Source organism: Nicotiana tomentosiformis, chromosome 1 (assembly GCF_000390325.3).
Source record: "Nicotiana tomentosiformis chromosome 1, ASM39032v3, whole genome shotgun sequence".
NCBI classification, from domain to species: Eukaryota; Viridiplantae; Streptophyta; class Magnoliopsida; order Solanales; family Solanaceae; genus Nicotiana; species Nicotiana tomentosiformis.
The window spans coordinates 9,835,987-9,850,307 of record NC_090812.1 but is presented as its reverse complement, the minus strand read 5'-3'; the positions used below and the strand labels follow the sequence as shown (position 1 = coordinate 9,850,307).

Genomic DNA, 14,321 nt, shown 5'->3' with positions numbered 1-14,321 from the left:
TTTCTTGTCTTTGGTCGGCTTCTGGACCTCCTATTCCCCGAGGAGAGGCGGCCTCATAATGACATTATCTCCAAGACCTATATGAGAAGAAATCAAGTTAAAAAGAAGTATTTAACAGGAAAGCATCAAATGCGGACAGGGGAACTTACCATGATTTTTGGTCTCCCATCGACCCTTGGCCAAATCACACCATGAGCGCTCAGCATACGAAGAGGTTGAAACCAGTTGTCGAACCCAACCTGCAAGGTTCAGGATTGCACCAGGAAACCAGGGGAAAGCTACACCATAAAGAAGAATATAGATGAGAAGAGGTAAAGGAAACATAACAAGTAATCAAACGTTATCGGTGAAGTTCTACTTACGCTTCATGTTCCATTCTTTGGGGAATGGTATCTTCTCGGCGGGGATTAAATTGGAGGTCCTGACTCGAACAAACCGGCACATCCATCCTCGGTCCTTGTCCTTGTCTATGCTCGAGAATAGCACCTTCATGACCCGTCGCTGAAGCCTTATCAGTATGCCCCGATAAAGACGGGGGCTGTATAGCCTAATGAGATGATCGAGGGTGAAAGACATCCCCTCAATCTTGCTCGAGAAGAATCTGAGCAAAATGACAATGCGCCAAAAAGAGGGGTAGATCTGGCCTAGGGTTACCTGCTATTGGTGGCAGAAGTCGATTATGACAGGATCGACGGAACCCAGTGTAAAAGGGTAAGTATACGCACTTAAGAACCCTTTCACATGAGTGGTGATGTCCTCTTCGGGGGTAGGAATCACCACATATTTATTCTCCCAGTGGCAGTCCTTTTTCACCTGCTCGAGATCGCCTTCGGATATTGAACAGATGTATCTAGACATGGGCTTGCTAACCGAAGAGGGTTTTTCGACTTTAAAGTCGGAAGTAAGTTCACATAGCCCAGGGATGCACTCTTCGATACGTGGCTCGACCGGTGTTTTGTCACGGGCCTGCCGCGATGAGAAACTTTGTTTTTCTTTGAATCTTTTACAACACAAACAAAATGCAATACCTTTTGCCTTGGCCTTGAAGGACAAGCAACTAATTATATTGTAACGTGAAATTTGTCCGTCTTTTCACGCTGGTGTTTCTGTGATGTTGTGTAACTTTCCTCATCTTTGAATTTTGCAGTTAATATGGCAGGAAAAGAAGAAAGGTATTTCATGATCAAAACTGTCACTTTTATCATTTTCTTTGAATGAGGAGACTAAGTTTAAATTTTCACATTTAAAGGGGAGGGGTAAAATGGATAGGCGTTGGGTGGCATGTCATGTGGCATCCACCTCATCAAGTATTAGTACCAAATAGGATTTGATATCCACTTTAGACAAACTTAACAGAAGAGGGTATATTTAAACTAATAGTATTACGACAGGGATATATTTGTACTCAAAGCATAACTAGGGATATATTTAAATTATATCTCATAATATATGAGTATATTTAACCTAATTCCGTTTTCAGAAATGAATGTGACTTCAGTTCTCGAGATATATCATTTCTTTAATTGATAAGATCAGTACATTATTTAATTTATCATCAAACATTATTAGAATAATAAATATAAAAAAGCAGAACATACACGTGCTTAAAATTGAACCTTCACGGAAATTCCAAAAAGAAAATAAAGGTACTGCAGAGTCTAGAGCTACAATTTGAAGGGCAAGCGTATAAATAGACGTACGCAATAAGTCCTAGTAAGAACAAGTTCAAGAAACTATTCATCCAAAACCTAATTAGGGCAACAAAAAAAATGAATCCAGCTGCTAATGCAACCTTCTCTTTCTCTGACCTTGATTTTCTTGACTCTATTGACCACCATCTTCTGATTAATTCCGATTTTTCGAACAGTTTTTGGCCGATGAGTTCGAGCAACGTCGCAACTCCTAATAGTCCTAGTTCAAGTTTTGGCAGCTGCCTTTTGGATGAAAACATTGAAGAAACAACAACTCTCGAATCTCAATCCGAGACCGAGGAGCAAACACAGGGCGGAAAGGCGGCGCGTGAGAGAAACACGAAGCAAGATTGGAGGCGGTACATAGGAGTGAGACGGCGGCCGTGGGGAAAGTTTGCGGCGGAAATATGGGACCCCGACAGGAGAGGTGCCAGACTGTGGCTAGGAACTTATGAGACCCCAGAGGATGCAGCGTTGGCTTACGATCAAGCCGCTTTCAAAATCCGCGGTTCGAGAGCTCGGCTCAATTTTCCTCACTTAATTGGCTCAAACATGCCTGAGCCGGCTAGAGTAAAAGGGAGTCGTCACAATTCATGCTCACTGGAGCCATCGTCTTCTTCCTCCACCCCATTATCGGAAAATGGGACAAGGAAAAGAAATATAGATGTAATAAATTCTATTGCCAAAGCCAAATCGGTTGGTCATATCCGCAATCTACACATGTTACTATAACTATTCGGAAGGAAGAGTTTTCAGTTCTTTTTTCAAATGCAGTAACATTACCGCATAAATAATTACTGTTCAATCATGTTATTTTCATTCGTACGTTCGTTATTTATGTTTTCTACGTAGTAATTAATGCTCGTTAAATTAGCATAATTTTCTCAAAGACACTATGCATAATGCAGAGAAGGAATACCCGATCGAATAAGCAAAGTTCTAAGAAACCGTCTGATCAAGAGTTTCTAGAGAACTTTCTAAGAAAATTATGCAAAAATGTCTTTTAGAAACTTGTTAAAAAATTTATATTTGGATATCCGCTGTTTAAAAAACGTCTTTTTATGAAAACATATGCTGCTTAATTAATTAGGTATATGTTCTCTAAGAAGCTGAAAATACTAACTCTAATTCTTTACTTTATAAAGCTATCAATAATTTCAACTCATTACAAGTAAATCTCCATTCTGTAAACGTTTAACCATGTCAATGAAGGAGTATAAATTATTCAATGTTTAATTATTTGCAAACTGATATTCGGCAATCAGTTCCGGTTTGTAATGATCCACATTAGTTTCTCATTTCTAATATCCGGTCTTCTTTAGCAAAAAAGAAAAATAAGAAGAAGAAAAAAAGTAGTTAAAGTAGACTTGACCCGGGTAGGCTTCCTCTTCACTCCTGCAATTTTGAGAAACAAAAAAAACCATAATCATATGGAATCTTCTCTAATATTGCACATGCGTGTTTGACAAATTTCAATTATTGAATACTTTTTAATTCCTATCATTAAGTACGAAGGGTGATGTCGTGCCATTTTTTATATATTATTGTGTGTTCATGGCACGAAGGGTATTTCCGTGTAGACGAGGACGAGAGACATGCATTATATTGATGTACTTCAAACTATATAATAATCAAGGTTCCTTATGTAACCTATCACAACTTGTATTTCATTACACAAACTACATATATTCATTTCTCAATTAAATTTATAATGGCTTCTTTTCAACGAATGAATTGTACTTTTAATTTACCATTGCATTAGTACTGCTAATAGTTACGAATACTCAACTAGCTAATACTTTTCTCTCTACAGCGACTAGTTTATCTCCCCTATCCTAAAGCGTACGACTCACGCTCCACTAGATGGAGCCGCCGGGAGGCATCCCACCGGCGCGTACGACAGCTCAGTCGCTCCCAACGGGAGAAATGGCTCTCAGAGATGATTCTAAACAGGGAAAACCAACCTATGCAAACACCATCACCGCTCCGTCTACATCCTCTCAGATCCTCAATCCAAATTCCAATCGACATGATAAAGAAAAAGTGATAGCAAGACATACGACTCACAATGGCATGCCAGCAGTGATATTCAAAGCTAAAGACTACTACGGCATAATGGCGGATTCTTGTAATTACACAATTGTGGGAAGATTTCTTCGACCACGCCCCCAAATTGACCGAATTAGGTCAAGATTTAAGGAAATTATACCATTAAAGGGGACAGTCAGAATAGGGGTTTATGACAATCACAACGTCTTCATTGATCTCTTCAATGAGGATGACTGGAAATCAGTATGGTTCAGAAGAGTAATCGAAATCGACGGAATGCAAATGTGGCTACAAAAGTGGTCACCGGACTTCAAACCAGAGGAGGATTTGCCAGTCGCTCCGGCCTGGGTTCTTCTGCCAGCTCTTCCTTTTCATATGCATGATTGACACTACATAAAATAATTATTGAGCTCTGTAGGTACGCCCCTTGCTCTAGATGCTGCTATTATGGGTAGAACAAGGCCTAGTATGGGCAAGATTAGAGTGGAGGTGGACCTATTAAAGCCTTTGCCAGAGAGTGTTTTTGTGGGACAGGAATACGACGAATCGCCGTTAAAAGGTTATACCCAAAAATTAGAATATAAAAGTGTTCCGAAATATTATAAACATTGTCAGAAATTGGGCCATTACATAGTCAATTGCAGGGCACTAGAAAAGAAAAAAGCTAATCAAGTGAAGGAGGAGGGAGATGGAGATGAGATTACCAAAAATGAGGACGATGCTCAATCTATGAACAAGACGATGGATAATAACAATGTTGGCAAGGATGACAAAATTCAAGTTGATTCTCATAGTGTTGACATTGGTAAAAAGCAACAGGAAGATGGGGATGACAACACTAAGATCATTACCAATAAGGAGGAGAAAAGCATGAAGAAAAGAACTAAGAAGAAGAAATCCAAGAAGATGCCGAAGAAGAAAAGCAAGGTAAAGTTCAAACCTGTCCAAAACAATAACAAGAAGAATGTTGTATCTACATCGACGAGCAAACAAAATGATCAATCTATTGTAGAGATTAGGGACAACATACAGAATCAAGATGATCAGGATGTGCAAGATGACGAGAAACAGTGCAGTACTAATGAAAACTGTAGGAAAGAAGGGCAAGAGAAGGAGAAAGCTCCTAACATACAAATGGAAGATGGAAACAGAGGGTCTGATAATAAGGAGAATAGCAAGGAGGAGGAAAGCAAGGCAGAAGAGAAGCACAAGCACACCCCTTGTGATTTTAATACCTCTACTGTCCCAACAGAAATAAGAAATTTACCTGGAATAAACTTAGTTGTCGACTTGGATTGCAAAGAGTGGGAACAAGAAGTGAATGAGAGTAGTACTAACAGAATCAATAAGAACTCCATAAGAGGTAGTGACACTGAGAATGAAGACATAAAGGAGGTTACAGAAAGTCAGGAAGATGATAATCAATACATTGTCAAAAGAGGGAGAAGTGAAACCAGAAAAAGTAGCAAAAAAAGCCAAAGAAACAGAACACACCCTTCACAAAGAAGGAAACAAAGAGAGGATAACACCCCAAATTGTTCTTATGATTAGTGCAATCTTCGGGAACATAAGGGAAGTGAGGTCCAAAAAAGCCATTCACAAGCTTAAGAGGCTGATTGACATCAACAACACTCATTTCGTGGCTGTCTTTGAACCTTTTATTTCGAAAGAAAAGGTAGATGGTTACAGGAGATTCTTAGGCTATCAATATTGTCATTCGAATGGTAATGGTCAAATTTGGTACTTCTGGAACTCTTACAACAACAAAATGATATTCTCGGAAAGTGATCAACATATTACAATCAAGTTGGAGAAGGCTATTAGTAATCAAGATATTCTTATTACGGCTGTTTATGCTAAATGTAAATCAGAAGATAGAAAGCTCCTTTGGTCATCTTTGCAATATGATAGTAATCTGGTGGATGCTCCTTGGTGTATCAGGGGTGATTTTAATGTGATCCTTAATCCAAACGAAAAATTAGAGGGTAAACCTCATAGAATGTACAAAAGCATTGATTTTCAGAATTGTATAGATAGTTGCGATGTTATAGATATTGGTTACTCTGGACCAAATTTTACTTGGTACAATAACAGGAGACCCAGGAAGAGGATTTGGAAAAGATTGGATAGAGTCTTCGTGAATGACCTATGGGACAATCTGTTCCAAAGATGCTCAATTAGGCATATGGAAAGGATTGGTTCTGATCATAGACCTTTACTCATGAAGAATCTATATGCTAATCACAATTGCATTAGATATTTCAGATTCCTCAACTGTTGGATTAATCTGCCTGGCTTTTATAATATTTTCAAGGAAAGATGGAATTCAAATGTTACGGGTAATCCTATGTGGATCTTGCAAACAAACTGAAGGCTCTCAGTAAGAGATTAACTCAATGGTACAGGGAATACATCGGCGACATAAATGAAGCCATTACCAATTGGGAGGAGAAACTTCAATACTTGGAGGATAAAGACATCGAAGACAACACAGAATTGAGCGGAGAAGAAGTGAATAGAGCCCATGCCGAATACATTAGATGGTTGAGTATCCAAGACTCCCTCCTCAAGCAGAAGTCTAGGATAAAATGGTTTGAAGATGGCGACAAGAATACCAGGTATTTTCACTGCATTCTCAGGGAAAAAAGTAGGAAGCAACAAGTAAATAGAATTAAAAAATAAAAAAGGTAAATGGATTATGGGGGACGAGAAAATCTCTAAAGCAGCAATCAAGCATTTCAATGCCCAGTTCAATTAACCTACTCCAAACCTCAACCCCTCTATTTTAGAGTGTATTCCTAAATGTATTACGGAGCAGGATAATTCAATTCTCAGTAAGATGCCAGATGAAGAGGAAATTAAAAATGCAGTACTGAGTCTAAGTGTTGCTAGCACAGCTGGTCCAGATGGTTATAATGGTGCTTTTTTCCACAACTGTTGGGATATTTTCAAAGAGGATGTCGTTGCTTTTGTGCTAGAGGTCTTCAAAGGGAAAGTTTTAACTAAATTTTTCTCTCATACCTGTTTAGTTATGATTCCCAAAATTGATTCTCCTGCTAGTTTTTTTAGAGTTTAGACCAATTAGTTTGTCTAACTTCTCTAACAAAATCATCTCTAAAATTCTCTCATTAAGTCTTAACCCCTTGTTGCATAAATTAGTTTCTCCTAATCAAAGTGGTTTTGTGAAGGATAGACTAATCTACGAAAATATTTTATTAGCACAAGAGATTATTCACAATATTTTTGACAAGAACAAGGTGGTAATGTTGTCATTAAGCTTGATATGGCTAAGGCTTATGATAGAATGTCATGGCCCTTTCTTTACTCTGTGTTAAGTAAATTTGGCTTCTCTAAACATTGAATAGACATGGTTCATAATTTGATTTCAAATGTGTGGTACTCGATCATTATTAATAGATCTAGACACGGTTTTTTCTCTTCTTCTCAAGATATTAAACAGGGTGATCCCCTTTCCCCTTCCCTTTTTATTATAGCTGCTGAAGTTCTCTCCAGGTCTCTTAATAACTTGTACAATCACCCTAATTTTATTCCTTTTGCTATGCATGATAACGTTCCTAAAGTTAATCATTTAGCCTATGCAGATGATATTGTTATTTTCTGTAGTGGTAATCCTAACTCTATTAAGCTTGTTATGAAGCAAATTGGTAACTATGAGGAAAGCTCTGGTCAATTGGTTAATAGAGACGAGTTTTTTCCTCACTGCTCCTAAGCCAGCAGCAAACATGATTAATAGAATTAGGAATTGCTCTTGCTTTATGGATAAGAATTTTTCTCTTAATTACCTTGGTTGTCCTCTTTATTTGGGTAGAAAAAAGACTGAATATTTTGACATCTTGCTTAGTAAAATAGTGAAAAGGCTCAACGGTTGGCAAGGCAAACTCTTATCATATGGTGGTAAGACTGTGTTGGTAAGACTGTGTTGATCAAAAGTGTCCTTCAATCTTTGCCTATTTACACATTATCTGCTATCCCCTACCCTCCAAAACTACTTTTAAATTAATTCAAAAATATTTTTCTAACTTTTTCTGGGGTAACTCAAGTGAGCACAGAAGGTATCATTAGAGCTCCTGGAATAACCTCAATGTGCCTACAGATGAGGGTGGCATTGGTGTTCGAAAGATGGAAGATATCAGTGATATGTTGGCTATGAAGAGATAGTAGAGTATTAGGTCCACATCATCTCTTTGGGTAACATATGTTAGGCATAAATACTGTATTAGATCTCACTTGATTTCGAAACAATGGGCTGCAAGGAACTCTCATGCCTGGAAACATATTCTTAAGATTAGAAGCAGTGCAGAGAAACACATGGTTTGGCAAATAAACTCAGGATCAAGTAGTTTTTGGTGGGATAATTGGACCTTAAAAGGTCATCTTGCAGGTTTAGTTAATACCACTAGGAAGAGCCATAAAATATTGGTAAGTGGATTCATCACTGGAGGCAGGTGGGATGTTAATAAGCTGAAGAATGTTCTTCCAGAGCATCTGATCAACCATATCCTTAGCATAGACATTGGAACCCAAGACAAAGAGGATAAGGTTTATTGGGACCTTACGGAGAATGGCAAATACTCCAACAAGACAGCTTGGCACCTGGTAAGAAAATCTAGACCTAAGCAGCACCATATTGGTAAGATTCGGAATTCATGTATTCCTTTTAATATGTCATTTCTGGTTTGGAGGCTTTGAAAAGGAAAACTTCCCTTTGATGAAGTTATTTGTAGGTTTGGGAGACAAATTGTTTCTAGGTGTAACTGCTGTGAGAACTCCTCCTATGAAAATATGCTTCATGTTTTTGTAGAAGGACAGGCAGCCAGTTATGTTTGTAAACTGTTTGGTTCTCAACTTGGGATTAGCTATCACCCCCACCCTATTAGAAATATGTTACATACTTGGTGGCATACTAAATCTGTTAATGATGTACATAAACTAGTGTTAACTATTACTCCTATTATCATATGTTGGGTAATGTGGAAAGAAACTTGTGCTTGCAGGTATGGGGATCAGAAGAAATTCAACTTCTACAAACTGCAGCAACAAATCAGTTGGAATGTGGAAGCTGCCATCAACAAGGCCTATCCTAATTGTAACCTCAAGCTGCCTTGGAATAGCTTATGCGACACTCTAGTAAAGATGCATCCCAAATAAAGCTTCACTCTGGTTCAATGGCAAAAACCAGAGTTGGGATCTTTCAAACTAAACACGGATGGAAGCTTCAACAAGAGAGATAGGAGTGCTGGAGTGGGAGGAGCGCTTAGAAGAGACAATGGTGATATTATCATGGCATTCTCCTTCCCTTATAGCTGCAACAACCATAATCTTGCGGAAGCTTATGCATTAAGTTTTGGAATTACCTGGTGCATACAAAATGGGTATACAGCTTTCACTTTAGAGATGGATTCTCTCTTGGTCGTTGATATGTTAAGGGGGGAGAAAGAAACGAACTACAGGATGGCTAAGATCACTGAGAAGATAACACAAATGAGGCGCACAACTAATATAAACATCAACCATTATTACAGAGAAGCAAACCAACTAGCGGACTGCTTAGCAAAATTGGCGACCAAAGCTCAAAATGGAGCTTTCTTCTTCTCCAGCCAGCAGCTGCCTAAATCAGCGAAGGACTCCTTTCACTTGGACAAAAGCCAAATTCCTAGTATAAGAATCAAGTACGACAAAAGCTAATTTTTTTGTAAGCTAGGATGTTTTCTTTGGGTAGTGGCAGGTGAATCTATATTATATTATCACCTAGCCATATCTTTTTGAAGGGTAACCTTTACCCTTGTGTTGTACTATTGAAAACTATATTTTGATTAAGACAACACTCCCAGTCAATGGGGAAATTTAAAAAATAAAATAAAAAAAAATCAAGGTTCCTTTTGTACTCTTTTTAAATTATCGGATGTGTTTTTCTAACAATCATACAGCCACGGAGGTACTAATTGTTAAAGAAGTTGCTGAACAAGTTTTAGGATATTTGCAAAAAGTGTCAAAGCTCCCCCATATAAAATTAAAGTCGAGCAGCTTGTCTTTAATTAACAGATATTTAAGTGAATTATCTATCCAGCTGCTACACTTTGTTGTTATATATGATGCTCCACCAACTGGAAACGAAAATGAGAAATCAAATAGGCCTTGAAATATAATCATGAATTTGCTGATATTCTAAAGGTCGTCCCAGTAAACAAATTATAAAGAGAAGAATCCATAGTAAAAATGTATTTAAGCATTAAATACATCTTCAACGAAAGATGAGCCGTAAAAGACATAAGTAGCCACACCTCTTTAATTTTGATTTCTATTTCCTGTGTAATATCGTGTGCTAGTATTATATTCTCACGAGTTCACATTTCGAAAATGTACTGGACCTTTCTTTCTTGAAATGGAAAATTAAATGCTTCTAAAATTTGATAGCTCATGTTATCAGAAAACCAAAGAGGTTTTTGAGAAAAAGCTATACATATACTAGGTTTTTTCTACAAATAAATATATATCTCTGTTTTAAAAACTAAAACAGAGAGAATAAAATGTTAGGATAATAAAAACTAAAAAGCATAACATACATGTGCTCAAAATGGCACCTTCATAGAAATTCCAGAAAAAAGATAATGAAGGTAGGGGACCAGAGTTACAGTTATAGGCCAAGCGTATAAATAGACGTACAGTATCAACCATTCCATTCATCCAGAATTAATAAACCCTAGTAATTAGAGAAAGTGCAAGAAACATTTATTTCAAAACTCTAGAGAAAAGAAAATGAATCCAGCAGATGTAACCTTCTCTTTCTCTGATTTTAATCTCCTTGAATCCATAAAGCAACATCTTCTAAATGATTCAGATTTTTCTGAAATTTTTTCGCCGATGAGTTCAAGTAACGCATTGCCTAACAGTTCTAGCTCAAGTTTTGGCAGCTCCCCTTCACCAGAAAATAGCTTCGAAACCTCCTTTTGGGATGAAAACTTTGAGGAAACAATACCAAATCTCGAAGAAAAGTGCGAGTCCGAGGAGGAAACGAAGGGGAATGTGGTGGCGCGTGAGAAGAACGCGCCGCAAAATTGGAGGCGGTACATAGTAGTGAAACGGCGGCCATGGGGGACGTTTTCAGCGGAGATGAGAGACCCCGATAGGAGAGGGGCAAGACTGTGGTTAGGAACTTATGAGACTCCTGAGGATGCAGCATTGGCTCCGCTTTCAAAATCCGCGGCTCGAGAGCTCCGCTCAATTTTCCTCACTTAATTGGCTCAAACATGCCTAAGCTGGCTAGAGTTACAGCGAGGCGTAGTCGTACACGCTCACCCGAGCCATCGTCTTCGTCGTCCACCTCATCATCAGTAAATGTAACAAGAAAAAGGAAAATAGATGTGATAAATTCCATAGCCAAAGCTAAATCGGGTTGTCATGGTTGGAACCTCCAGATGTTAATATAACTATATTTGGAAGGGTATATATTTAGTGTTTTAGTATTAGAATAACGCTTTTAATCTTTTTGACACTACAACATTTTAGCTTTATTGGGGTGGCCAAAACAAGCGTAACATTTGACCTAAGGGCACGCTTTTCAATTGTTGTCTTACAAGTCACACTTAAAAGCATGGCCTATTAGATAACAAAGACAACGCTTTATGCCTTACAGCTACACTCTCTGAAAGCGTGGTCTTTGTTACCTTATAGGCCACACTTGTTAACCGTGGCTTCTAAAGTAACACTTATAAAGCGTAGTCTTTGCTTATATACATGGTAGACATACAAACATATGTCCACACTTTTAAAGTGTGACAATTTTGGCTAGGGTATACAATTTATATTTTAATTTTTTTTAAATTTACATTTTGCATGTATCCTGTAATCACAGTTATTTCAAGCATGTGCATTATTATCATATCTTTTGATGATATAAAGAACTAAATTAGCTAATAAGTACCAAAAAATAATAATTCAAATGAATACACTTACTAATAAAATAATGAGTCAAAATGCCCATTAACAATAAACTTTACAAAAGTGAATATATTCATATAGTATCATGAATATTACACATCCTAATTATCCAAAAAAAATTCGCATTCACATTAAGATCAAATTGACTTTCCGCCACCATTTCGAATTGCATCACCTATATTCTCCTACACATAAAAAGAAATTATAATCAGATAGAAACTAAACTTTGATCGTCGTCAAGAAGAACAAAGACTAGGATAACATATAGTTGCACCATGTTTTACATATTTTTCAGTCACATATAAATAAATATTGAACAATGAGTAACCATGCAATACAGGAAAACTTATATTTACCAGTTCACTTTATAAAAAATTAGGAAGAGAAGAAGTCAACATTTGGTTTTACTTTGATCCTTTATGTGACTTTTGATGAGTGTATTCAAAAGCTGATCCACATAGTTGCATGTTATGTGGAAGTATTACTTCTTAACCTTTAGATCCTATTTTCAAAGTAAGAACAGTGGAAACATAATTTTGTTGACAAAAGAAGATACAATGCTACTCAACTTATTCTTGTCCTAATCAATAGAGGGTAAATAGTTTAGTTTCTTAGATCTGATGTTAGGAAAGAACCAGGCAACCAAAAGTCCACTCACATCTGCAGGCCGTCTTGCAAACTGGCCGTTAACAATCGTCTCAGAAGTACAATAGAGCAAAGACAACAATAAGTTGAAACTCGCCACATTTAGTGGCTAATCTTTCTATAGCTGCCAAAATAACTCTAAGATCTACATCACCTAATTCAAGACTAAAAATTTCGACAATAAACTCAATACAAAGCAGAAAGCATTTAAGTTTGGTGGAAATGTGGAATCTAAATACCTTTTCACGAATTGGACCATGGGTTGATCTAGAAGAGTGTGGAAGATTTTGGCCTCTTACAACATGTGCGCTACTTGCATCAACCGGAGAAAGTTGGTTAGATCCAACAAATGCTAGTATATCTTGAACATTTAGTCGAGGATTGTTTTGCACCAATAGATTAGAGCAATGACGTAGTTGCCTCAATTCTTGCATTTCTTCTCTCATTTCCTGCGTTTCTTCTTTCAAAGTAGAGACTTCATTGTTATGCTTTTGTTGGAGCTTGTTGATTTCCTCATCTTTTTTCAAAGAACTTGCTGTCACTGATCTACCATACCATTGTATTCGACCAAGCTGCTCCCTTCCAAATACTGCACTAAATGCTTTTCCGATGTATCCATAGAGTTTTAACTATTCTGAAGTTCAGACTGCCAAAAAGAAATATTTATGAGAACAAACTTTACATATAAAAAATCTAAGTCCCAGATAATATATTAGTTGCAGCATGGCTTACTATTGCAATTTGAGCATCTCCATTGTCACGACCCAAATTAACCCTCCGTAAGGTGTCGTGATGGTACCTAGTCTTTACGACTAGGTAAGCCTAATATTACGAAAAATATAAAGAAAACATAATATTTTTAAAGATAAACAGCATATTGTGAATAGCCAAGAGTAGTACCACTCGGCATATACAAAATAATTTTCCAAGACCCGGAATATCACTAAGTCACAAGCTGCTATAATCTATGTAGCTCTATACAAAAGTCTGAAGATAATAAAGAAAATCTCTAGGCGAGGGAGTAGAAGGGGACTCCGAAGATCTGCGGACGCAAGCAGTAATATCTTGAAGTCTCCTAAAATCAGCAGCACGCACTAACCCCGAGGCTAATATCTCGCACCTGGATCTGCACACGAAAATATGTGTAGGGAAGGACATGAGTACACCACAATAGTACTCGGTAAGTGCCAAGCCTAACCTTGGTCGAGTAGTGACGAGGTCAGGTCAAGGCCCTACCAGAGCAAATATAATAAATTAAAACAGTAAAAGATATAAGTAAAATTTACGGTAATATAGTTAAGGAAATTCTTGAAAATTTAACAGTTAAGGGAGTCCTCGGCTCAGAACAAAGTAAACATAGTAGAAAATCTCCTAGGATACCGTCCTGTAGTTCCAAATGAATATGCAGTACAGGGGGATCTTCCGAAATACGTCCGTAGTCCCAAAATAAATATGCAGTGCTGGGGGATCTCCCAAAATACGTCCGTAGTCCCAAAGTAAATATGCAGTGCTGGGAGATCTCCCGGAATACGTCCGTAGTCCCAAAATAAATATGCAAGACAGGGGGATCTCCCGAAATACGTCTGTAGTCCCAATTTAAATATGCAACGCAAGATAAAATGGCAGGTATGACATCGAGTTACACGGTTTATACTGAACACAAATAAGGAAAATAGGGACTTAACTAAGCATGGCGCACAAAATGTCAAATAGGCAGTTAAAACACGTAAGCATGCTCCCCTAATCTAAGCTAAACAATTAAATGTATTGGTGCAATTTAATAAGGGAAAATAATTTATGAATTAGAAAGGAAAAATGGGATTTTTGCAATAATAGCCCATGTACGTACTCGTCACCTCACGTACACGGCACCCACACATCAATTAATATCAAACATCTTAAGGGAAAAGTTCCAACACAAGGTTAGACAAGTCACTTACCTCGAACCGCTCAAATCAACTCGATATCACGTTCTTG

General features: G+C 37.6%; 2 protein-coding genes, 1 long non-coding RNA gene and 1 pseudogene across 3 annotated transcripts; all 4 read left to right on the top strand.

Moving 5' to 3' along the window:
* Positions 1-1,747: 1,747 nt before the first annotated feature.
* LOC104088941 (ethylene-responsive transcription factor 2-like) lies at positions 1,748-2,573 on the top strand. The gene has a single exon (XM_009593715.2). The coding sequence runs from the start codon at positions 1,770-1,772 to the stop codon at positions 2,421-2,423; it is 654 nt and encodes a 217-aa protein (XP_009592010.2). The 5' UTR covers positions 1,748-1,769; the 3' UTR covers positions 2,424-2,573.
* Positions 2,574-4,187: 1,614 nt separating this feature from the next.
* LOC138899493 (uncharacterized) lies at positions 4,188-5,291 on the top strand. Its single transcript, XM_070186020.1, has one exon. It carries the CDS (start codon positions 4,188-4,190, stop codon positions 5,289-5,291), a length of 1,104 nt encoding a protein of 367 aa, XP_070042121.1.
* A 590-nt stretch (positions 5,292-5,881) lies between these two features.
* Positions 5,882-9,659, top strand: LOC138893299 (uncharacterized). Its single transcript, XR_011408469.1, has 2 exons — positions 5,882-8,357; positions 8,756-9,659. It is a non-coding gene; the product is annotated as an uncharacterized lncRNA (long non-coding RNA).
* Positions 9,660-10,352: 693 nt separating this feature from the next.
* On the top strand, positions 10,353-11,274 carry LOC104095820 (ethylene-responsive transcription factor ERF098-like; annotated as a pseudogene).
* Positions 11,275-14,321: the final 3,047 nt, after the last annotated feature.